The sequence below is a fragment of the Dendrobates tinctorius genome, unplaced genomic scaffold (genome assembly GCF_039654945.1).
Source record: "Dendrobates tinctorius isolate UK_male_01 unplaced genomic scaffold, ASM3965494v1 ptg000028l, whole genome shotgun sequence".
NCBI classification, from domain to species: domain Eukaryota; kingdom Metazoa; phylum Chordata; class Amphibia; order Anura; family Dendrobatidae; genus Dendrobates; species Dendrobates tinctorius.
Window position 1 is genome coordinate 52,644,866 of NW_027361696.1, and position 26,159 is coordinate 52,671,024.

At 48.6% G+C, this 26,159-nt stretch overlaps 1 protein-coding gene across 2 annotated transcripts in view; it reads right to left on the reverse strand.

The window, feature by feature from the left end:
• Window positions 1-14,738: 14,738 nt before the first annotated feature.
• MEGF8 (multiple EGF like domains 8) overlaps window positions 14,739-26,159 on the reverse strand; it is a 73,208-nt gene continuing 61,787 nt past the window's right edge. For both annotated transcript variants that reach the window (XM_073570716.1, XM_073570717.1), the window contains exons 37-43: window positions 21,882-22,089; window positions 21,641-21,806; window positions 20,542-20,734; window positions 18,631-18,801; window positions 18,416-18,546; window positions 18,022-18,148; window positions 14,739-17,788 (exon numbers count right to left, since the gene is read on the reverse strand). In XM_073570716.1, the coding sequence (XP_073426817.1) occupies window positions 16,556-17,788; window positions 18,022-18,148; window positions 18,416-18,546; window positions 18,631-18,801; window positions 20,542-20,734; window positions 21,641-21,806; window positions 21,882-22,089 (2,229 nt within the window). In that variant the 3' untranslated portion in view covers window positions 14,739-16,555. The remainder of the gene's footprint in view (window positions 17,789-18,021; window positions 18,149-18,415; window positions 18,547-18,630; window positions 18,802-20,541; window positions 20,735-21,640; window positions 21,807-21,881; window positions 22,090-26,159) is intronic.

Here is a 26,159-nt window from a genome sequence, read left to right on the forward strand (position 1 = left end):
TTAAATAGCTAGCCCATATCCCAAGCCCCCTTGGTATATATTTTATTAAAATGCATCAGGATCCCCCATCCCCACTATTTTATATGTGCATGCTCCTGTCTCAAATTTAACAGTAGAGGTTGAATTTTGCGTTATGACCTAATGTGCATGCGCCACTATGTCAGCCCCAGAAACGAAGGGGATGTATATGCTCCAGCCTGGAGCAGTCACAGTAATACTTCTGGTACGCACGTCATGGTCCAATGCGCATGCGGCGCTACGTCATTCCCAGAAGCGGAGGTGATGTATGCGCTGCAGCCTGGAGCACAGTCACAGTGATACTTCCGGTATGTGAGCCATGGTCCAATGTGCATGAGCCATGGTCCAATGTGCATGCGCCACTACATCATTCACGGAAGCAGAGGTGAAGTATGCGCTCCAGCCTGGAACGCAACCACAGCATTAGAAGACAGAGATGAGCGAATTTCCTGAGGTTTGCTTTCTGCAGATTTGACAGAATTGATCAGAATCAACTCGGTCCGAAAAAATTTTTGTGTGAATATGAACATACCTATGAAAAGACGTTATGAATGCTCTGAAGTCTCTTCAAACCCCAAAGCCTAATAATTGGAGGGAACTGGATAAAAAAAAAACTTTAAACTTACTTTTCCTTGAGCCTTACCTAACTCCTTACACTACCTCCACCTCTGCTGCTGCTTTCCATCACCTCTATCAGGTTCTCTGTTCTCATGAGGCCCATGCAGTCATGGGGAAGAGAGGAAGCATGGCAATGATGAAAATGGCGTGCTTCATCCCCCCCCAAATGGGACAATGTGAGGTTTTAGGGCAGAAAAACTGAAAATCAGCACAGAGAGCCAGGAATAGCAGGCAGCAGTGGATGTGGAAAAGGAGTCAGGTGAGGGTGTGGGAGAAATGGGTTTAACTATGTTTTGGGTTATTTTTTTTTCTATTTAAACTGATACACAGGCCTCACAAGAATCCAGAGAAATAGCAATATTGTCCTGAATTGATGCCAATTGAATCCTAAAAAAAAAATGGATTCTAAAAAATTCTACATTTCTTGTGGTTTATTTTCCGCAGCATGTCAATTCCTTGTGTGGATTCCACAGCGTTTTTACACCCATTCCATTGTACGAATCCGCAGGTGTAAAAACGCAGGCCAAATTCCGCACTAAATCTGCAGGAAATCCGCAGGTAAAACGCACAGATTTTGACCTGCGGATTCTGCACACGAATCCGCAACGTGTGCACATACCCCAAGACAGGGTTGGTTCCCCAACTCCAGTCCTCAAGGCCCACCAACAGATCATGTTTTTTAAGGATTTCCTTTGTATTGCACAGGTGAAGCAATTATCACCTGAGCAATACTAAGGAAATCCTACAAACATGATCTGTTGGTGGGCCTTGAGGACTGGAGTTGGGGAACCCTACCCTAAGACACCGGGCCTGGCAGGAGGCCAGGAGAGAAGAAAAGATAAGTGATGCTCTCTCGAAAGAATTGACATGCTGCGGAAAATAAACCGCTGTGGATTCCGAGCGGAATTTTCCGCAGCATGTGCACAGCTTTTTTTTCCCTATTGAATTACATTGGTTGGTCACACACTGGCGGATCTGCAGCGAATCCGCGTGGAAAATCCACTGTGGATCCGCAGCAAATCTGCAACGTGTGCACATACCCTAAAGCTGGTGTCACACATAGCGACTTACCAGCGATCCCGACAACGATATCAACGTGTCAGGATCGCTGGTAAGTCGCTATGTGATCACTGCTTCACCAGCGATCAGCACCAGCGATGCCGAGCGCCCGGCATCGCTGTGTTCGTTAGCGCTGCCATATCCCTGTAAAAAACTAGAATTAAAATAAAAAATATTGTTATTCTCACCTTCCGACGTCCCGCGCAGCCATCCTGCCTCTCTCCACGCTCCGGTCCCAGTAATCCTTTGCAAGAATGACCGCGAGAATGTCACGGTCTTGCGGCAGCGCGACGTCTCGCGGTCATTCGTGCAAAGGATCACTGGGACCGGGAGCGTGGAGAGAGGCAGGATGGCTGCGCGGGACGTCGGAAGGTGAGAATAACAATATTTTTTTTAATTATTTTTTACAGCTGATCGCTGGTCTCCTGCCTGTCACACGCAGCGATGCGTGCTGGCCAGCGGGAGACCAGCGACGAAAAATATGTCCAGAGGTTTCTTGCAGCGATACCGGCAGGGGGGCTGGTCGCTGATCGCTGTCACACACAGCGATCTCGCTGGTGAGATCACTGTTGTGTCACAAAAGTTGTGACTCAGCAGCGATCTCGCTAGCGAGATTGCTATGTGTGACTCCCGCTTTAGCCTCCACCAGGTGTCTTGGGAATGGCCCATGTCCACGATTTCCATTTAAACTTTCAGTTAAGGTTTGGGTGTGTATTTGTTTTTTGCAAGCAATAGAGCAGGAAAACTGTGTATGACATGTCTGTGTGAGACTAAACACAGATCTGAGCCAGAGAAAGCAAAGCATTTGCTACACTCACGAGTTACACAGTGGTGCTGTTGCCCAGGGCAACGGACGTCTGGTGGCGAAGCGTAAGATAAAGTATGGGATTTATTTTGTAAGTTGGCTAATAAAGATATTTAAGTTGAATTCTCTTGGGTCACTGCCTCTTACCACACTGTCATGAAAGCCGTTGTATTACAACCTTTAGTTCCGATGAAGGCCATATGATTGGCCGAAACGTCAATTGTATACAGTGAATTACCTGTGTAAAATAAAATGTATTCACTTTGGAGTGCAAAGTTTATATTTTTTATACATTTTTGGAGTGTAATCCTATTTGAGCATCCATTATTAGGAGTGTCGAGCAGCCTTTTGTAATTAGATTTATATACAGGGAATAGATGGCCATATCTACTCCTCCTTGATCACACCTCATCTGTAATATTGTGTCCAGTTCTGTGCACCAATTTTTTTTTAAAAAAAGACATTGAAAAAGTGGAGCAAGTTCAGAGAAGAGCTACCAGGATGGGGACCGGACTGCAATGTATGTCCTACGAAGAAGGATTAAAGGATCTGAGAATGATTAAAGGATTTGGGAATGTTTAGCTTGCAAAAAAGAAGGCTAAGAGGAGACTTAACAGCTGTCTACAAATATATGAATGGATGTCAGTGTAGCGGGATCATCATTATTCTCATCTGCACATGGAAACATGAGAAGCAATGGAATGAAACTGAAAGGGAGAAGACACAGATTAGATATGGTGAGTTCTCCTTCAGTGGAAGCCTTCAGAGGCTGGACACACATCTGTCTGAGATGGTTTAGTGACTCCTGCATTGAGCAGGGGTTTGAACATGATGATCCTGGAGGTCCCTTCCAACTCTAACACTCTATGATCTCAGGAACAGAGAGGTGCAGGAACAAAAAACTCCGGATCCAGGGGACCGCGGCATTTATACCAGGTAAAAATTAGATTATCACACGTGACCAGTACCCTCATCAGACTATTTCGAAAGGCCCAGTAGACTCAACACTCTGGCTGATGGTACACATACCAATACTGCGCCAATATTCGCCCACTTCTTCCAACGCCAGACTCTTTCAGGCACCCTACCACAAACTCCATCTTTTTTGGCCTAGCCAGTCTTCCTCCACACCTTCCATGTGCCCATCATCAAGAGAACGCTCATTCCTCACCCAGTCACAATACTACACGTGACGGCCTCGTAGTAGTTGATCCAGCCGAATTTACAAAAACTCCATACCTGTCTGAAATACATCCATACTATGCATGTCTAAAATTTTGAAAAAATTTGCCAGACAAAATTCTCTGAGAGCAGTGGGAAAGCTGTAATGGCAGCCATGTTGATTATCACCCAGGTATCCCATAGCAACCAGACAGCAGCTTATGTTTTTCAAAACTCCAAAAATAAATGAAAGCTGTGCTGTGATTGGTTGCTATGGGCAACAAAGAGACTTTGATTTACTGCTGATTTGTTTTACCCCAGGGGTTGAACTCGACAACAATAGAGTTTAATTACTAGTTGAAGTTTTTTTTTAGCCCGGCTCGCTCTTGACTCGCGGGCCTGCCATATTGAACTTACAGATACAGTGGAGCGACTTTTGCAGCAGTAATAAAATTATACTCGTTACAATAATTGTGAGCCGCTGTCCAGGCCGGGTTGCCCTGACAACCTCGCTGTATCGCTGCCCCTTTAATGCGAAGAGCTGTGAGGTCATTTAGAAAATTACAGCGTGAAATAATGGAAGGCATGAAAACACGGACAATGACTTATTTTTAGCAATTCTGAAAAATATTGGCAGCATAAAAAGCTTCTTTGTGAATGGGTATCTATTTTTTTGTGTGCAAACAGTCGAAACGATCAACAATTCAGCAAACGGTAGTGGTGGGCCGGGCAGGACGGAGTTAAACAATCGATCTGATGAGTCCGTCTCGCGGGGGCCGCATTCATGATCTGTCGAATTGTGCCAGGTAAAGTTCATTTTTCGGAGGAATTGGCTCTTTGCGATGGTCACATATAACATACATGATCGACTGGTGGACAGAGTGGGTTATGTATGGGACCTCCTAATGGGGTGCTGTCCTCCTCACCCTGAACAGAAGTCTCTGGTGGAGAGCCTAAACATAGAAGTCATGATACCTATAGCAAAAGTCTTAATTGAGCCACTCCACCAAAAAATACAATTTGGCAGCGTCACAGCAGCAGAGTGGGCAGGGTCACATGGCACAAGTGTGAAGAGCATGGCAAGATAGGGAGAAAGACATGGCCGCACAAACAGTTATTCTGCCCCTACTGAAGGCCCTTAATTTTATCACTCACTTAAATACCACTAAATTATAATGCCACAAAAATACCACCCACACAAACAGTGTGGGTACCCTCACAGTGCCCTCTACACAGTATTATGACCCCACAGACAGTATGACGCCCCCATAGTTCCCACCCTACACACGGTATGATGAGCCCACAGTCACGCATGCACCCCCCTCACAAATGCTGATGCTCTGTTCGTCTCTATGCAGTTTTTGGACTGATGCTCCTAATAGCAGACGCCATCTAGTACGCGGAGACTCAGATGCACAGGCTGATTGAAGGCGCAGAGAGCCGATGGCCAGGCAGGAGGGTTAACCAGGCTCAAATCCTCCTCCCCCTGAAATAGTGACTGCGAAATTTGCCTCTGCTCTGCAACCAGTCCATCCATGAGCACCTCGTTTGCAATTTTTGTTTCCCAGCATCCTGAAGTAATTTTCGCCAGTAGCATGACAACGGCCTCAAAGCAGCCTCATGGTCTGTCTCTATTCCTGGTTTTACGGTGGTCAACATGTGGAGCAATGCCCCATTTATCAAATGGAACTCTGTTCATCCTGTTGTCTGTACCACCGCCTACTATAACATGAGCCTCATTAACCAAACCATCGCCCCTGTGCATGCCATACCATCAACCTACCATCGCCATCCAGGGTCACTTTTATAATATTGTAGATCCACTGGTAAAATGGTGATGCCCGGCACCAAAAATTCCCTAAAAAAATCATGACAGGAAAAATCAGCACAACCTCCTTAATGGTACAGGAGAGTGCAGCACTTAGTTGCCCACCTATACCATCCCTTGTAGAAGAGGAAGTTGGAGTGACCAAATGGGCTAGTCCTTTCTTTCCTAAACTCTGGTTTGAATTGACTGGCGAGCAACCTGTGGTGGTTTATCTGTGTGATAGGAATGGGGAATTTAGTAAACCTTGGGTTCCCATGAAGGACATCTCCATGGCTTTTTTGGTGCCATATACAACTAATGGTTGTACAGTATTAAAAATAAGAAGTCCACTTACTTTCAAAAACATCAACACCCCTGTCCATCAAATTCGATTAAATTAAATGAAAACAGATGTTCAATATCTGACGCAACCTGACCACATGGGTGACGCGGTTTTGCCAGAATTTTTTTTCTAATCCTGTGCAGCCCCCCTGTTTAATATTTGGGTGCTACGTGTCTCATAAATATGATATTTATCCCATAATGAGCGTTGCACATTCATATTTACACGTTCCGTTCAGGTGTAACGCGAGATGCTGACCCATATCCAGCAATTAACCTTTCTTTTCCCTCGGCTGTTTAATTGATCAATTACATCTTAATTGGAGAAATAGTAAATGGTGTCAGGAGCAGGAACAGTCATATGAGTGATTGGGCAGCCCCAATCGACTACGAGGGAAACACCAACACCACAAGAGGGTATTTATTAGCCCCTGGGGGTAATTTAAAGCCTAAATAAAAATCTAAAAAAAAAAGTTACATATTTATGTATAAGGAGGATCTCAGAAATTAAACTATAAGAAAGTAAGGATCATCGAGGAAGGAATTTTGGGGAGAACCTCTGACACTGATCTTTTGGGAGTAAGCTCTATCCAGCATGAAATTGTATTTTTGATTGAAAATTTGCATAAAACTAATTTAAAAAATGCTGCACCATAAACAGATAAAAATGGTGAAAACGCATTAAAAAAATGGCAACCACAAGGAAATAAACTGTTACACTTTTCAGAACCTGTACTGGACATTCCGAAAAAAAAACAAAAAAAAAAAACACAAGAGTAAACTTATTGTTTTTGATAGGTAGAAGCAGTTTTTTTTTCACTTTTTTTGCAGTTTAAAAAAATGCTATAATTTTCATGTGTTTTTACATTCATTTTTTGTTGCGGTTTTTTTTTTTCCTTCAGACAAGTTTTGGGGAAAAAAAAAATAGAATTAGACTTTCCGTATATACTCGTGTATAAACGGACCTGTGTATAAGCTAACCCCCCTAATTTTGCTACAAAAAACTGGGAAAACTTATTGACTCGTGTATAAGCCTAGTGTGGAAAATGCAGCAGCTACTGGTAAATTTCAAAAATAAAAATAGATACCAATAAAAGTAAAATTAATTGATACATCAATAGGTTAAATGTTTTTTAATATCCATATTGAATCAGGAGCCTCTTATAATGCTCCATACAAAATGCACCCCATATAATGCTGCACAAAGGTTAATAATGGCCCCATAAGATGCTCCACAGAATAATATGCCCCATATAATGCTCCATAGATTATGGCCCCATAAGATGCTCCATAGATTATGCCCCCATAAGATGCTCCATAGATTATGCCCCCATATGCAGCTCCATAGGATATGCCCCCATATGCAGCTCCCTAGGATATGCCCCCATAAGCTGCTGCAAAAAAAAAAAATGCCATACTCACCTCTCCTGCTCAGGACCCGGCACCGGTGATATTCAACTGTCCGGGGTCCTTCGCTGCTCACCACTGTCTGCTCGTCCTCTGTCATTGACTGTTCAGCAAGCAGAGGGCGCGGTGTGCACTAACACGTCACCGCGCCCCCTGCTGGCTAAACATCACGGACACAGGAAGCAGCAGACGGCGGTGAGCAGCGTGGGAACGAGGACAAGTGAATATCGCTATACTCACCCGTGCTGGAACGTCTCCCTTCCTGCCTTCAGCGGTCACGTGATACCGCTCATTGCCACTCATGAGTATGCTCATATTAATGAATTTAATGAGCGGTACCACGTGACCGCTGAAGTCAGGAAGGGAGAGTGGAGAAGCGAGGGGGCTGCAGAGAGTGCCAGGACGGGTGAGTATGATCTGTGACACCCCCGCCCAATGGCGGATCTTAATAGGGGCGGATGGGGCGGTCGCCCCGGGCCCAAGGTTTTTTGGGGGCCCAGGGGCAGGGGCGGGCTGGGCCGGGTGGCAGAGAGGCAAATGCCCCCCGGACCGCTCCCCCAGCACCTGTACAGGGCCGGCCGTGCCCTGTGCTGTGACGCCGCCGGCAGCAGACAGCCGTCCGCGTCACATTCTATGAGGGGCCGGGAGCTGTGCACGGCCGTCACCTTGACGGCTGCTCAGCTCCGGCTGTACTTCCGGGTCAGATGTCGGGCGTGCGCGATGACGTCATCGTGCACGCGCCGACATGTCCCGGAGGATGCTGAAAGCAGAGGCGCTGCTGGGGAGCGAGCCGGCTGTGAGGTAAGTATGGGGAACTTTTTTTATTTTTTTTTATTTATAAAATGAATTAAATGGGGGAGGGGGTGAGTGGGGGCTGTACACAATGAAGGGGGGGTGACTGGGGCCTGTATATGATGAAGGGGGGGGTGACTGGGGGCTGTATATGATGAAGGGGTGGTGACTGGGCAATGGCGGATCTTAATAGGGGCGGATGGGGCGGTCGCCCCGGGCCCAAGGTTTTTTGGGGGCCCAGGGGCAGGGGCAGGGGCGGGCTGGGCCGGGTGGCAGAGAGGCAAATGCCCCCCGGACCGCTCCCCCAGCACCTGTACAGGGCCGGCCGTGCCCTGTGCTGTGACGCCGCCGGCAGCAGACAGCCGCCCGCGTCACATTCTATGAGGGGCCGGGAGCTGTGCACGGCCGTCACCTTGACGGCTGCTCAGCTCCGGCTGTACTTCCGGGTCAGATGTCGGGCGTGCGCGATGACGTCATCGTGCACGCGCCGACATGTCCCGGAGGATGCTGAAAGCAGAGGCGCTGCTGGGGAGCGAGCCGGCTGTGAGGTAAGTATGGGGAACTTTTTTTATTTTTTTTTATTTATAAAATGAATTAAATGGGGGAGGGGGTGACTGGGGGCTGTACACAATGAAGGGGGGGTGACTGGGGCCTGTATATGATGAAGGGGGGGTGACTGGGGGCTGTATATGATGAAGGGGGGTGAGTGGGGGCTGTACACAATGAAGGGGGGGTGACTGGGGCCTGTATATGATGAAGGGGGGTGACTGGGGCCTGTATATGATGAAGGGGGGGTGACTGGGGGCTGTACACAATGAAGGGGGGGTGACTGGGGCCTGTATATGATGAAGGGGGGTGACTGGGGCCTGTATATGATGAAGGGGGGGGTGACTGGGGGCTGTATATGATAAAGGGGGGGTGACTGGGGGCTGTATATGATAAAGGGGGGGTGACTGGGGGCTGTATATGATAAAGGGGGGGTGACTGGGGGCTGTATATGATGAAGGGGGGTGAGTGGGGGCTGTACACAATGAAGGGGGGGTGACTGGGGGCTGTATATGATGAAGGGGGGGTGACTGGGGGCTGTATATGATGAAGGGGGGGTGACTGGGGCCTGTATATGATGAAGGGGGGGTGACTGGGGGCTGTATATGATGAAGGGGGGGTGACTGGGGGCTGTATATGATGAAGGGGGGTGACTGGGGGCTGTATATGATGAAGGGGGGTGACTGGGGGCTGTATATGATGAAGGGGGGGTGACTGGGGGCTGTATATGATGGAGGGGGGGTGACTGGGGCCTGTATATGATGAAGGGGGGTGACTGGGGTTGTACAGGATGAAGGGGATGAGTGGGGGCTTCACATGATGAAGGGGGGTGAGTGGGGATGCACATGATGAAGGGGGGGTAAGTGGGACTGCACATGATGAATTAAGGGGTAAGTGGGACTGCACATGATGAATTGGGGGTAAGTGGGACTGAACATGATGAATTGGGGGTAAGAGGGACTGCACATGATGAATTGGGGGTAAGGGGGACTGCACATGATGAATTGGGGGTAAGGGGGACTGCACATGATGTGGGGGTAAAACTAACTGCACATGATGATGGGGGAGTGGGGCTGCACATGAAGTTGGGGGGGAAGGGGACTGCACATGATAAAATGGAAGGGGGGATAAGGGGCTGCAAATGATGAAGCGGCACTGCAGATGAAGTGAGTGGGTGATAGGGGACTGCAATGGATGAAGTAAGGGGACTTCAAATTAAAGTGGGGACATTAAAGTGGATCCCCTATGGCCAGGATCACGTTGGGCGATTTTGTGCGTATTGGCCGTAGGCCTACAAGCTTATGTGCAACGTCTTTTTAGGCCATGTCCACACGTGGTGGAATGGTGGCGGGTTTTCCGTATGGACCCGCAGCAAACCAAGTGCTGCGGTCCGTACGGCTGTCAATTCCCGCACGGGGACCGCAGCGCTCAGGTGGGAAGGGGGGTACAGGGGCCCAGGTTTTATGAACAGCCCCGGGCCCATAGTCCACTTAATCCGCCACTGTGACTGGGGGCTGTATATAATGAAGGGGGGTGAGTGGGGGCTGTACACAATGAAAGGGGGGTGACTGGGGCCTGTATATGATGAAGGGGGGGTGACTGGGGCCTGTATATGATGAAGGGGGGGTGACTGGGGGCTGTATATGATGAAGGGGGGGTGACTGGGGGCTGTACACAATGAAGGGGGGGTGACTGGGGCCTGTATATGATGAAGGGGGGGTGACTGGGGCCTGTATATGATGAAGGGGGGGTGACTGGGGCCTGTATATGATGAAGGGGGGGTGACTGGGGGCTGTATATGATGAAGGGGGGGTGACTGGGGGCTGTATATGATGAAGGGGGGTGACTGGGGGCTGTATATGATGAAGGGGGGGTGACTGGGGGCTATATATGATGAAGGGGGGTGACTGGGGGCTGTATATGATGAAGGGGGGTGACTGGGGCCTGTATATGATGAAGGGGGGTGACTGGGGGCTGTATATGATGAAGGGGGGTGACTGGGGGCTGTATATGATGAAGGGGGGGTGACTGGGGTTGTACAGGATGAAGGGGGTGAGTGGGGGCTTCACAGGATGAAGGGGGGATGAGTGGGGGCTTCACATGATGAAGGGGGGTGAGTGGGGCTGCACATGATGAAGGGGGGGTAAGTGGGACTGCACATGATGAATTAAGGGGTAAGTGGGACTGCACATGATGAATTGGGGGTAAGTGGGACTGAACATGATGAATTGGGGGTAAGAGGGACTGCACATGATGAATTGGGGGTAAGGGGGACTGCACATGATGAATTGGGGGTAAGGGGGACTGCACATGATGTGGGGGTAAAATTAACTGCACATGATGATGGGGGAGTGGGGCTGCACATGAAGTTGGGGGGGAAGGGGACTGCACATGATAAAATGGAAGGGGGGGATAAGGGGCTGCAAATGATGAAGCGGCACTGCAGATGAAGTGAGTGGGTGATAGGAGACTGCAATGGATGAAGGGGACTTCAAATTAAAGTGGGGACATTAAAGTGGATCCCCTATGGCCAGGATCACGTTGGGCGATTTTGTGCATATTGGCCGTAGGCCTACAGCTTATGTGCAACGTCTTTTTAGGCCATGTCCACACGTGGTGGAATGGTGGCGGGTTTTCCATATGGACCCGGAGCAAACCAAGTGCTGCGGTCCGTACGGCTGTCAATTCCCGCACGGGGACCGCAGCGCTCAGGTGGGAAGGGGGGTACAGGGGCCCAGGTTTTATGAACAGCCCCGAGCCCATAGTCCACTTAATCCGCCACTGCCCCCGCCCCCCTCCCCCGCTGACCCCCAGATATATGACTCGTGTATAAGCCGAGAGGGGGACTTTCAGCCCCCCAAAATGGGCTGAAAATCTCGGCTTATACACGAGTATATACGGTACCGGTAATTCGGTTTCTAGGAACCTTCCATGACGGTATACGAAGGTTGCCTCTTTGCCCTGATGGGGGACAGGAAACAGAGAGGTTAAAAGGCCCTCCCACCTCCCAGTGACTTATAACTGAGAAAATAGCACTGGTTTACCTTCAAATTCCCAGATTCTTTATCCAGGAGTTATAAGGTGGGAAATAGTGCCGTCATGGAAGGTTCCTAGAAACCGAATTACCGGTAAGTCTAATTCTATTTTCTCTAGTCACCTTCCACGATGGTATACGGAGGAATACCATCTAATTTGGCACTAGGGAGGGACAACGGCCTGGAGAACTTTTCGGCCGAAGACTAGATCCCTACTGGATGTTACATCTAGTCTATAATGCTTTGAGAAGGTATGGAGTGAAGACCACGTTGCTGCCCTGTAGATCTGCTCTGGGGATGCACCTGCTTTTTCTGCCCAGGAGACCAAAGTGGATCTGGTTGAATGGGCCTTGATCCCCACTAGGGGTGGGGATGACCGGTCCAGTTTTCCAAGATGTGAGTCTGAAGGGTTCTGAAGTGAGCTTGAGCCCAGGCTACTGACTGTATAGACGCTGTCATAGAGCCCAAGACCGACATGCCTTCCCGGAGTGTAGGGGACCTCATGTCCCTGAATTTCCTGACCTTTGATATTAAAGTTAGACGGTGGTCGTCCGGAAGGAAGGACATTTGTTTTGCAGAGTCCAAAAGAATCCCCAGGAACTTCCTGGTCTTGGAGGGCTGCAGCTGAGATTTTTTCAAATTGGGGATCCATCCCAGAGACCTTAACGTATCCAGGGTTTTTGATGCTTGGGCTTCCAGGGTCGCCTCGGTGGGAGCTACTATCAGTAGGTCGTCCAGGTAAGGCACTATACAGACGCCCTGGCTCCTGATGAATGACACTGTTTCTGCCATTACCTTGGAGAAAACTCTTGGCGCTGAGGAGATGCCAAATGGAAGGACGTTGAACTGATAGTGCTCCACCTGACGACTCCCCTGTACCGCAAACCTCAGATACTTCCTGTGTCTCGGGTGGATTGGAATATGAAAATAGACGTCCTTTAAGTCGATGGTGGACATAAGGAAGTTTGGCCCGATCAGGGGGATGGCTGACCTTACGGATTCCATCTTGAACTTTCGGTATTTTACATGCCGGTTCAGTCCCTTTAAGGGAATCTGTCACCCTTTTTTTGGCCTTGCAGCTGCCGGCATAGATATCGGGGGCTTATCTACAGCATTCTGTAATGCTGTAGATAAGCCCCCGATGTAACCTGAAAGAGAAGAAAAACACGTTATATTATACTCACCGAGGTGGGCGGTCCGGTCCGATGGGTGTCGCTGTCACGTCCGGATTTGCCACATTTATGTCAGTGGTGTGGTTTTACGCACCCATAACTTTGCACCAGGTGCACTAATCAGGAGGCGCGCTGGAGATATTGGTAGGTAGTATGCGTTTTGCTGGGCTCCTGTCCGGCGGCCGTAGACTTCTGACTTGGCCTCCAGATCAGGGTCCTGCGGATCAATTTGCTCATCCCTAATTGGGACTATCGGGGGGCTCCTACATCTCTGTTTTGGCCACCGTGTTGTGGTTGACCAAGCCTGAGGCACTCCTCACATCTGAGATTTTACATTATTGTGGCATTTTTAGCAAGAATTTCACGTTTTTGTAGCTTTTTTTGCCTTTATTACAAAAGCCTTTAGTAATATTTTTTTAGCTCAAGTTTATGGTAAAGGTTAGATGTTTCTTACCTAAATGGATTTTTATTATCCCTTGTTTTTGTCCCCTTGACAAATCGTAGTTTCACAGACAAGATAAAGAACTGCAGCTGCTTCTTCCTCCTCACCCTCCACTTTCTTCAAATTACTGAAAACAGATTTCTAAGTTTTAGGGTTTTTTTTTTACTTTGTAACATTTAAAACAAATTAATTTGTTTGTGCTTTTCAAGTCCAATTGGCAAAATACATAGAACATTGTACATTTCACTGTAAACTATACTGTTATCTCAAGCTGCAAAACACAAATCTGGGCGATGGAAGTCAACTGACCATGTGCATGCACCCTTTTAAAGCAGATTCTGCCACGGGAACCACCTGAAAAAAAAAAAACTACCCAAAAAAACTTTCAAAACGACTTGCTGTGCACATGTTTAGGCTTTTGAACTTTTTTTTTTATTTTTTTTTTAAACCACTTTAGATTTCTAAAAACTCCAAGCGTTTAAAGCAAGTCCATTCTCTTCTGGCGTTTTTCGCTTGGAAAATTACTTTACAATACAATTCAAGATGACTGAAGGGTTGTTTTGGAGTGTTTTCCCATAATTTTTTTTGCCTTAAAATCCTCCAGGGGTTTCTTCATTATTCAATGGGGTGAAAAAAAACAAACAGTAAAAAAGTCTTAAACTAAATAAAAAAAAAAAAATCATGTGAAAACTTTCCATAAAACCACCGTCAGAAAAACGCTAAAGAAACAGAAGAAATGATAGAAAAGACCTCCAAAGATTTCTCCAAATCTTAAAATGCCTCAAAAGCTTGGGAGTTTCTCCTCTGAAAACGCTGCAAAAAAAGTTTCTATGTGCACATAACCTTTGTGGAATTTTTGGAGGAGTTGTTGTTTTCCTGAAGCAGTTTTAAAGACTTTTTGCAGAGTTTTTTTTTCAGAAGTGTTTTATTTGCAGTCTTCTAATTGGACAGTGCCCAAGTTAGAGCATCAGAAGCTGCTTCAGAGTAGTGACGTGCACTGTTTTTCCTACCAGATGTATTTTAAAACCTCAACAAAATCGCTCAAAATACTGAAGTTCTAAAGACTTACAGAGTGTTTCACGTGTGTCCTGGCACCTTGTAAGTCACAGGTCAGCCGAGATCAGTCTTGCTCAAGTCCACAATTTACAGATCTACTGAAAACCTATTGGATTATGTTTAATTGTTCCCTTGTGAATGATTTAAATTAGGTTTGTTAAGTGATCCTGTGCATTATGAACTCAGCGGTCCCACATCTGCCGCTTATCGCTCCAACCTAGATCACAGAAGGCTGGCTCCCTCTAGTGGTCATTCGTGAACAGTGCAGATAAACACATCACCATGCTGACAACAAATGGAAACATCCTTAAATCCAGTGGTTGCAAACCTATCCAGATCTATGTGCAAATGTCACAGACGCAGGGGGTCGGATCACCGTATGAATTATGTGCCATGGGGTGCACAGGAGAAGTGGGGGCCAGCTCTGGCACCATTTTGCTGCCCTGGACGCCTGGTATAGAAAAATCAAATATACACATTTTGTTTTTGAGGGAAGTTCTTTTTCCTTTATTGTGGTGAATCATGGCAATAATCAGTTTTGGGTACATTTAGTATTCTGTCAAGATCTACAGGACTTAAAGAAGTATTCAAGTCTCCAAAAATTATCCAGTCTCCAAAAATTATCTCCTATTTACTGAATTGGAGAATTTCTGGAAAAGTTTCAGACAGCAGTTTCTTAAAATGACTAGTTCGCATCTTAATCTGCATTAAGATCATTCAGCTTTTGGAGCAGTCAACTATTCCACCAAAACCCTGCACAGGGTACCTCATAGGCGCAATGGAAGAGGAGATTTTTTGGAAACACATATTGATTGGCCACCCCCGAGTGTGTGATATGGGGGAAGGGAGTATCAGAGTTGTATGGAGTGTTAATGTGCACCTGCCCTTTCACACAAAACCTCAAAAAAAAAAAAATCTTCATGCTTTGTAACTTGCCGTCCACTCCTTTTAAGTGGATTGTTCCTCTTCATTAGCATTCTGCAAGAACTATAGGTGCAGGACCTGTGATTCACTTCACATCATGCACTGCTCCCATCATTGCCAACCCTGAACTGAAAGATTGTTGCTTCGTTACACCTGTGTGTAGGTTATCAAACAGTAAAGCAGGAGCAGAGGCAAAGACTGTCGCCTTACTTCCTGTATAGACAAAGACACTCCCACTTCCTTTAGTGTAAAAGCCCTGCCCCACTTCCTGTAGAGAAAAAGATCCACCCACTTCTTGTAGAGCAATAAGGCCCCGACCCACTTCCTGTAGAGCAACAAAGCCCCGCCCTATTTCCTGTACAAAGCCCAACCCCACTCACTAAAGAGTTACAAAGTTCCACCCCATTTTCTGCAGAAAATCAAAGCCTTGCCCCCACTACTCACCATACTTCTGTAGAGAAACAAAGACCAGCCCCACTCCCTGTAAAGGGACAAAGACCAGCCCCCACTTCCTGTAGTGGCAAAGACCCGCCCCCAGTTCCTGTAGAGCGACAAAGCCCCGCCCCCAGTTCCTGTAGAGCGACAAAGCCCCACCCCCACTTCCTGTAATCAGTCCCGGCCTTCCTGAGATGGATCACACTTGGCAATAGGCAGTGGACAGCCATTCAAAGAGAATGGAGACCCGCAACAGTCAAAAACATCAGAGGGATTCTTGGGGGGACGAGACATTATTTTTATATAAAGTGATTTTCAAATTTACCATTTACCACATTAAGTCGACCAAATACGTCAGTCACCGCTCGCAATCAAGAGCCCAGGTGCCTGTGTATGGAAGGATCGGGGTGACGTGATATCTAACGTGTGTGGCCAGCGCAGGCTTTATGCACTTGTCAATAACATACCAACAAAGGTTTGCTCTTTTGCTTCGCCCCCTGACATGACAGCGATGTGCTGCACTGATTGTGGACACATTTATTGTTCGTTGCTGTGTAACAGTCAGTTCTGGTTTAGATTAATACTTTCCCATACACAGCTGCCTATGTACAAGCAGACACAGGGGTCAGGTACATGAGCGCTTGTGTTAGTGCATTGCTGTGCAACCTTCGGATTAGGCCAAAAGACAGAAAGCCGTGGATCGCTGCCCACCATAGTAGTGTTTGTGACAAAGATGCCAAATTAAGAAAACAAATAAAATAATTGCACTAAACCCATCATAAGTATCATACCAGATACAGAAAATGGTGACATTAGCTGACATCCCCATAGGCTTTCACCCAGGTGAGCGCATTCAGTACTGGCCCATCATAAAGTCTGCATTTTACACCAGTTTTGGGTTTTGCCCCATTGTTCCTTTCGGATTACCCCATTCCTTTAAAGTGACATGCTTGTAAGGTTCTCGTGGCTGAGAAGTCCCTTCCGGGAGCTGCTGACAACATGGCTGGGCCCACAGTACTCCTGAAGGTTATGGCGTAAAGTCACAAGGGCAGAACCTAGACAGGCTCTATTGGGGGCTTGGGTGCCGCCAGGTAGCTGCAAAAGTAAAGTGACCACCCCGGCCATGCCATCATCTGTGGGCTCCAGGGTGATGGGTCCTACCCTGAAGTTGGAGTATGTGTACCCCAAGAGCTGGGACAAGAAAGGGTCTGAATGCCGCAACGAGGGTGGCTGCGGTGCGGAAGGATCGTAGGACTTTAACCTGGGCTTGGAGCGGTGGTGATGATGATGATGGTGGTGGTGGTGATGATGTGGAAGTGACGGTAATACCGGTCCTCCGGGATGGCACCCAACTATCTCTACATCAGGGTGGAAATAGACTGTCAGTTTAGCAAATGGTCTGCTGGCCATTTTACTCATTTCTTGAAGGTGGCGCCGCTGCTCCCTGCGCACGTCCAGCCATTGCTTTACTTTCCAGAGCAGGACACAGGCCGAGAGGAAGAGGAAGAAGCAGCTGAAGAAAACGGAAAAAAAGACAAAGAGGTCGATGTGCGCCTGGTCCTGACGGAAGAATAGCAAGCCTTGAGACTCGGCAGGTCCGCCGGTCGCATTGCCCAGAAGCAGCAGATAAAAGCGGCTGTTTTTCAGGGTGTGCAGCTCATGTGGGTAAGTGATAACCACACGGTCTCGGACCCCACGGACGATCAGCAGCGTCTGTTGGTTCCGGACCGTAATGTAGGTGATCAGACCTTTGGGACGTTCCTCACGAAGCCAAGACGACTTACTGACGGCAATCCACGCGCTGTCATTAGCCAGGCCAGCAGTGAGTGGCTCGGGGCCACCCGATGCTTCATTCTCAGCTATTCGGACGGAGTGGACCCCTGTTAACTGGTTGATATTGACAGCAAAGCTCTCCGGGGAGGTCGAGACAAAGACGTCCACACAGCCAAATGTCACGTCAACGGTGACTCTGATGTCCACATTGGTGAATTTGGGTTGCACCCCGAAAAAGACACTGCGGCCGTAGGGCAAGTTTTGGATGTTGGGCTCGTGGAAACAGTTACTCTGGGAAGTTGGGTCAAAGCAGTATTCCTGCTCCACAGTCATGAGGCGGTAACACTGCCGGCCGTTCACAGGATTCCCATGGAAGGAGTCCTTACATTTTGCACACTGCAAGACACACAAGAAGAAAGACCAAGATATGTTGGAGAAAGTGTAAATGACCCCACTAAAGAAACCTTCTGTATGTAAACTGAGGCTCTGCGGTGGCTGAGGCGCGCTGCGAGGCTCTGCGACGGCTGAGGCGCGCTGCGAGGCTCTGCGACAGCTGAGGTGTATTATGAGGTTCTGCAGCAGCTGAGAAGTATTATAAGGGTCTGCAGCAGTCTGCAGAATCCCAGTACCTGGTACTTGTAGCAGTCCTTCTTGTCGGCGCTATTCTGACAGTTCTGGGTTTCGGTGTTGTTGCTGCAGGGACAGTTTGTTCCGTCCAGCTCGTTGCAGGTGTCGGCGTGACCGTTACACTGACATCTGTGGAAGATACAAGACAAGAGAGGCAGCCTCAGGGTGAATAAAAGGGTCAGAGAATGCAAGCCATAAAAAAAAAGCAGAAGAGCGGAATATCCCATTACCCTAAATGTGGAATTGCTGTGAGCAACTGGTAAAACTGGTGCACAGGTCAGTTCTGAAAATGTAGTGCTGCCATCTAGTGGCGACGAGGTGCAACAACAGAATTAATGATGGCCTGATCACTTGTCGGTTACAGCCGTGTGCACACAAGGCAGAAATTACACTCACTTTGTGCAGCGTTTGTCCAGTAAGAAGTACCCGGGCAGACATCCCTCGCACTTGTCCCCCAGACTGTTATTCTGACAGTTCACGCACAGGGCGGTGTCCTCGGTGGGGCCCTGACTCACCCAGGTTGGGATCTGCAGGCACAAAGGACACAGCTATCAGTGCAGGAGATCTGACATGAGCAAAGTTTACATAGGGCTGCCAGTATTCCTACCCACCTTGTCGGGGTCCAGGGAATACTTGTCCGGTTCCTTCAGGGTTTTCTCGTACTCCTCCATGGTCATACACACCTCACTGTTCCCACGGCAGAAGTCCAGACAGGGGCGACAGTTACCGCCATTTATAGCCGATCCCACAAATAGCGGCTTACACTTCTCACAGTGCTGCCCCTAGAGGCCAGACAAGAGAAGCACAGAGAGGATGAGGAGCAAATATTGTGGCAGAGGAGACCACCAGCGATGCCTTATGACCTGTCCTCACATCACCCCCCCCGGGAAGGATATCCACTGTGGCAGAGGAGACCACCAGCGATGCCCTTCTGACCTGTCCTTCCATCACCCCAAGGGACAGACGATCCACTGTGGCAGAGGAGACCTATAGCAATGCCCTTCTGACCAGCACTCACATCATTCCCAGGGACAAGCGATCCACTACAGCAGAGGAGACCACCAGCGATGTCCTTCTGACCTGTCCTCACATCACCCCCCCCCCGGGAAGGATATCCACTGTGGCAGAGGAGACCACCAGCGATGCCCTTCTGACCTGTCCTTCCATCACCCCAAGGGACAGACGATCCACTGTGGCAGAGGAGACCTATAGCAATGCCCTTCTGACCAGCACTCACATCATCCCGAGGGACAAGCGATCCACTTCAGCAGAGGAGACCCCCAGCGATGTCCTTCTGACCTGCCCTTTCAACACCCCCAGGGAGAGATGATCAATCCAATGCAGCAGAGGAGACTCCCAGGAATGCCCTTCTGACCTACCCTCACATCACCCCCATCGAGAGACGATCCACTGCAGCAGAGGAGACCCTCAGCGATGCCCTTCTGACCTGCCCTCACATCACCCCCATCGAAAGACGATCCACTGCAGCGGAGCAGACCCCCAACGATGCCCTTCTGACCTGCCGCTCACATCATCCCAAGGGACATACGATCTACTGCAGCAGAGGAGACCCCCAGCGATGCCCTTCTGACCTGCCCTCACATCACCCCCAGGGACATGCGATCCACTGCAGCAGAGGAGACCCGCAGCAATGTCCTTCTAACCGGACTTCACATCACCCGCAGTGACAGGTGAGCCTTCCTTCTACTGTACAGTTATATTTATTTATAAGCTATGCTGAGACCTGTAGTACCCCAATGTACCACTGATGTCCACATATTTATGACTACGCTGGAACTTGTAGTTCCTCAATATTGTGGTGCCTTCATATATTTATACGCTCTGCTGAGGCTTGTAGTTACTCATTGAATCAGTGTGCATTTGTTGACAGGCTCTGCTGGAACTTGCAGTACCTCACTATTGCATCAGGCTTTAACTCATAGGCTATATCTTTTAATATCTCATTGTTGCAGCATTCATTCATTCATTTGCATGCCATGCTGGGACTTCTAGTACATTTTTTGTTGCAGTATTCATTTATATAGGTGTACGCTCTCCTGGGATGTGCAGTATGCCAGTGTGCATTTGATCACAGGCTATGCTGAGACATAAGAACCCCGATGCTGCACTGTGCATTTATATAAGGCTATGCTCAGCTGGGACTTGCAGTACCTTAACTATTGCAGCGGCTTTAACTCTACTAGTAGTAGTGCTGCATTGTTCATTTATTTACAGACAAGTTATCCTTACACTTGTAGCACCTTTGTGCATTTATATAGGTCTATGTTTGCTGGGACTTGTAGTACCTCAGTGCTGCTATGTGCATTGATTAATTTCTGCTGCCATATTCGATGTCTCAGGAGGGGTTATGCGCTACTATTGGGTATAATTTTTGTTGCAAGGTGATATTTGCCAGCAGCAGTGTGGGAAGCTGCATGGTAGTAAGTTGCAGTAATATTAGACAAAGAGTCTAAAATATAGTGAAATAGCCCTGAAGTTACAACACAGTGTCCCCCACCTACCATAGTATTATTGTGGCACTGAGAACACACATCCTCTGCCCCGAGTCCCAAACAGTCGCTGTGCTTGTTACAGCGGCAGGCCACGGAGCAGTTCTCCCCCACGTAACCAAAGTCACACCGGCACTTGTTGGGCTCCACGCAGGTTCCGTTAACACAGCCATGTTCACACACGGGGTGACACAGACCTGTAACACTGGAGAAAAAAGAATTAGTCCGGTGGCCACCACAAAAAAAAAAAACAAAAAAACAAGAGAGGTACTAAAATGGCCAAACCACGATGCCAGTTCTCAAAGGAAACAATACAATCAAAGTGGACTAAAGTTACAGTTACCCTTTAAAGAGGAACTGTCGCTTGCTCAATAAAATTGAGTTAAATACCTGGTAAAAAAAAAAAATCCCTGAACTCCCCTGATTCAGTCACTCTTTTCAGTTTTGTTGTGCATCACTACTATGCAGAGATATTCACATTTGTTTCTTCTGGAGCGCAGTATGTGAAATCTCTACTTGTAGCTCAACTGAGAGTTTATTCAGAGTCTTCTCTGGGGGTGTGGGTTCCCCCATCCCTGCACCATGCTGCCAATCACAGCTTGGCAGCGACTAAGACTGCTAAGCTGTGATTGGCAGCGTCATGGAGGGAGGTATAAAAGCACACACCCCAAGAGAAGACTATGAAGAAACTCCCAGTTGCGCAACAAGATGAGGTTTCACATGCTAAGCTCCTGAAGTAAAAAGTGAATATCTCTGCAAAAGAGAGACGAAGAACAAAATGGAAAAAAGCGACAAAATGAGAGGAGCTCAGGGATGTTTACAAAGTATTTAACTAACTTTTTTGAGCAAGTGTCCGATAGGTTCTGTTTAAAAAGTAAGGTCTTACGCTACCTAACCAAAGCTTTGACACATCAGTTTTAATCAGTGGCAATCTGAATGCGGAGACCCCTGCCAATTTCTAGAAAGCAGGGGCAAAAACCACTAAAACAAGTACTGATTTCCTCCAACACAAAAGATGGACTTTATAGAATTGCTTTTAAAACCATGCTCAGTCTTGGAGAAAAAGCGCCAGTCTGATATCTAACCCTCGCAGCCTCGCCGATGCTCTTACTTGTGCAGGGTGTATCCTTTTTTGCACGTGCACTTGAACCCGTGCAGCAGGTCACTACAGTTCTGTGTTTCGTTGCAGTCGTGATGTTGGTTCAGACATTCGTTTTCAGGGGGGCAGGACATAAAGGCCCAGTGAGACTCCAAGGAACCGCACTGCTCCCCCATACCTGTGTCCAACGAGCAGTGTTATACAATGGACAGTCCACAGGGTCTGCGAGATTACAACTAGCCTGGGTATTTACCTTGAGTGGGTCCACTGAGTCCTCCTTCCAAACATCGTCCTTCCCCATTGCCTCCTTGCCGGGCGCACCAGCCGCAGCGGGGGTGCTGGATGCAGGCGGCACAATGAGTGTGGCGGGAACAGGAGGGCGAGCAATTTTCTGCTCCACTTAGGACTCTGCCGCAGGCACCAGCAGCACATCGCATCGGCAGGAAAGTGGGGCTCATGCACTAAAGAAGAGGGGCAAAGATTAGTCACCAAATAACACATTCAGCGCAAGTCCTCCATTTGGCAGACAGTAACTCAACCAGCAGAATAGTGAGTGCAGCTCTGGGGTGAAATACAGGATGCAACTCAGGATCAGTAATGTAATGTACACAGTGACTGCACCAGCAGAACAGTGAGTGCAGCTCTGGGGTACAGTACAGGACGTAACTCAGGATCAGTACAGGATCAGTAATGTAATGTATGTACACAGTGACTGCACCAGCAGAATAGTAAGTGCAGCTCTGGAGTATAATACAGGATGTAACTCAGGATCAGTAATGTAATGTATGTACACAGTGACTGCACCAGCAGAATAGTGAGTGCAGCTCCAGAGTATAATACATGCTGTAACTCAGGAGCAGTACAGGACCAGTAATGTACAGTGGGTATAGAAAGTATTCAGACCCCTTTAAATTTGACACTCTGCTTCATTGCAGCCATTTAGTAAATTCCAAAAAAGAGGGATTTTTGGTACTCACCATAAAATCTCTTTCTTGGAGCCTTCATTGGGGGACACCGGTAACCATTGGTGTATGCTGCTGTCGCTAGGAGGCAGACATTAGGCAAAAGGAAAAAATAGCTCCTCCCAACAGCATACACCCACCTACAGGCACTAAGTACCTCAGTTGGTGTAAAAGCAGTAGGAGAAGCAACAAGAACTCAACATATGTACCAACCCAACAACAAGGCACGTAGGCCCAAAAAAACGGTACAAACAATTAGGGAGGGTGCTGTGTCCCCCAATGAAGGCTCCAAGAAAGATTTAATGGTGAGTGCCAAAAATCCATCTTTCTTTATCGCTTCATTGGGGGGACACAGGTACCAATGGAACGTCCAAAAGCAGTTCCAAGGGTGGGAACAGAAAGAATGCCAAGAAAACGGACTTAGGTCGGCTGGTGCGCAACCTACCTACCCAAGACTGCATCGGACAAGGCATGGGTATGAACCCTGTAAAACCTGGCAAAGCTGTGCAATGACGACCAGGTCGCGGCCTTGCAAATTTATAAGGCCAAAGCCTGGTGACAAACAGCCCAGGGGGCCCCCACAGCCCGGGTGGAGTGCGCCCTCACTCCCAGAGAAGGCTGTTTGTCCTGAACTCAGTAAACCTCCAGTATCGCCGAACGAATCCAACAGGCGATAGTGGATTTAGAAGCTGGGAGCCCCTTTCATCGACCTTCAGAGATGACATACAGGGAATTGGGTTGACGAAAGGAAGCAGTCCTAGAAGACTCGAATGGCTCTGACCAAATTCAGCTTGTGGAGGGACTTCCCCAGGGAATGAACCGGGGAAGGACATAAAGGAGGAAGGACAATGTCCTCATTGATGCGAAGAGACCACCACCTTGGAAAGAAAGGAAGGTACGGGTCTGAGAACTACCTTGTCCTGATGTAGAATCAGGAACGGGGAACGACAAGATAATGCTGCTAACTCGGAAACCCTCCTAATAGACGCAATGGCAATTAGGAAGGCCACCTTCCATGACAGAAAACGAAATATCCTGAATGGGTTCGAAGGGTGCACGTTGGAGGGCGCCGAGAACGAGATTAAGATCCCATGGATCTATCGGAGGATGGTAAGCTGGTGCCAGATGGGCGACACCCTGAAGAAAGGTCTTCACTTGAGAAAGGAAAGCCAGATTTCTCTGGAAAAGGATAGACAAAGCGTAAACCTGACCTTTAAGGGTACTGAGGGATAGACCTGAGTCGAGACACGCTTGAAGAAAGCTCAGGATAGAAGGAAGGGAAAAAGTCATTGGAAGCAAGTTGTTTTCCTCGCACCACCAGAAGAAGGCCTTCCAATACCTGTGGTAAATGCGCGAGGATGCTGGGTTTCTCGCCCTAATCATGGTCTGATCGACCTGGTGAGAAAAGCCAGCATCCTTCAGAACTGCGGCCTCAACGGCCATGCCGTTAAACTCAGACTGAGAACTCTGGTGGAAGACGGGGCCTTGCAAGAGAAGATCTGGAAGGTCTAGAAGCCTCCAGGGATCGTCCGAAAGCATGTTTACCAGCTCCGCACACCAAGGTCGTCTGGGCTAGTCTGGAGCTATCAGGATCACGGGAATCCCTTCTGAATTATATCTTATTTACGATCCTCGGAATCAAGGGGAGAGGCGTAAAAAGATAAGGCAGCTGAAACTGGGACCACGGGATTACTAGGGTGTCGCAACCGATGGCCAGCGGATCCCAGGCCCTGGCTACAAAAAGAGGAACCTTGTGATTCATCCGGGATGCCATGAGGTCGACGTCCGGAGTTCCCCATCTTCGACATATTTGGTTGAAGACTGCGGGATTGAGAGACCACTCAGGAAATCGGCTGCCCAATTTTCTACCCCCGGAATGTTGTGAACGGCTCATATGGCAGGGACGTGACGTTCCATCCATCGCAGAATTCTTGTCACCTCTGTCATGACTTGTTTGCTGCGAGTCCTGTCTTCGTGGTTTATGCAAGCCACAGCCGTGGCGTTGTCCGATTGAATGCGGACTGGCCTGCCTGCTAGGAGAGACTGCCAGTGGAGAAGGGCAAGGAAGATTGCCCTGATCTCCAGAAGATGGATGGGAAGAATGGCTTCCTGAGCGTTCCAGCGACCCTGCGCTGTGTGCTGAAGGAAAACCACTCCCCACCCAAGGAGACTGGCATCTGTGGTGTTGACCTGCCACCGAAGAAGAAAGGACCTCCCGTGCAGGACTGAGGCAGATAGCGTCCACCAGGTCAGGGATTGCCTCACCTTGAGAAGCTGAGGCACAGGTTGGTCCAGGCAGACAGGAGAGCCAGCTGAAGAGGACAGGTGTGGAACTGGGCAGAGGGCACGGCTTCCATGGAGGAAATCATCTTCCCCAGGACTCTAATGCAGGACCGAAGGGGGAGAGGGACTGGACGCTTTAGGGATCGGATTCCCTGTCAGAGGGATGAAAACTTGTCCTTTGGAAGGAAGACGCGAGCCCGGGTCGTGTCGAACTCCATGCCCAGGAACACCAGGCGCTGAGTAGGGGATCAGGGAGGATTTCTCTCTGTTGAATATCCAGCCGAGACGGACCAGAGTGTCCAGAGTGACCTGAAGACTCGAATCGCAGTCTCGGCGGGACGGCCCTTTTATCAGTAGATCATCCAGGTAAGGGATGAGAATCCCCTTGGAGCGAAGGATGGATATGACCGCTGCCATGACCTTCGAGAAGACAATGGGTGCAGACGCCAGGTCGAAAGGAAGGGCCGTGAGCGGATAATGATCCTCCTGGATGTCAAACCAAAGGAATCTCTGATGCAAACCGTCTTTTTCCGGGACTACAAAAAGGTTGGAGTAGAACCCTGAAAACCGTTTGTTCCAAGGAACTGGTACGATTAACTCCTGTGTTTAGAAGGGAAGAGATGGCCTGGAGAACCCCTGGGGCTTTAGATGGCTGTTTTGGTGGGCGAGACAAAAAGAAGTGTCTTCCTGTGGGGGGGAAGAAAAGTCGATCTTGTAGCCGGACGTAACGATCTCTCTGATCCAGAAGAAGCCGGTCTCCCACCATGGAAAGACTTCCCCATCACTTAGAGGAGAACCTGTGATTGTGGGACCCAGAGGGCTTGGAGGAGCGGCCCTTTGGCCTCCAGTGAGGAGCTGGTTTGAAGGATGGTGTCCTTCTTTCCCCTGGGGTGGAAGAACAGTCCTGCTGGAAGGAGGTTCCTGAAGAGAAAGGTCGTAAGGAACGAAATGGCAGTGGTCCCTTTCTGTTGAAGGGACATTTTGGCCTGGACTGGGGCAGTGAAGTGCTTTTCCCCCGGTAGTGTTCGAAATGATCTGGTCCAGCCTGGACCCAAAGAGCCTAGAACCCTAGAAGGTCAAGTTAGTGACTTCTTAGAGGTCGGGTCTGCATTCCACGCCTTCAACCAAAGGATGCGGCGTATGGCAATGATGTTGCTGTTTGCTCTGGCGGAACAGGCGGCCGCATCCAAGGAGGCAGTCAGAAGATATTTGCCAGCGTGAGCAATCTGGCCTGCCAAATCTGCCAGCTCATCTGGAGGAGCTGCCGCTAAGATGCCCTGGCGAAG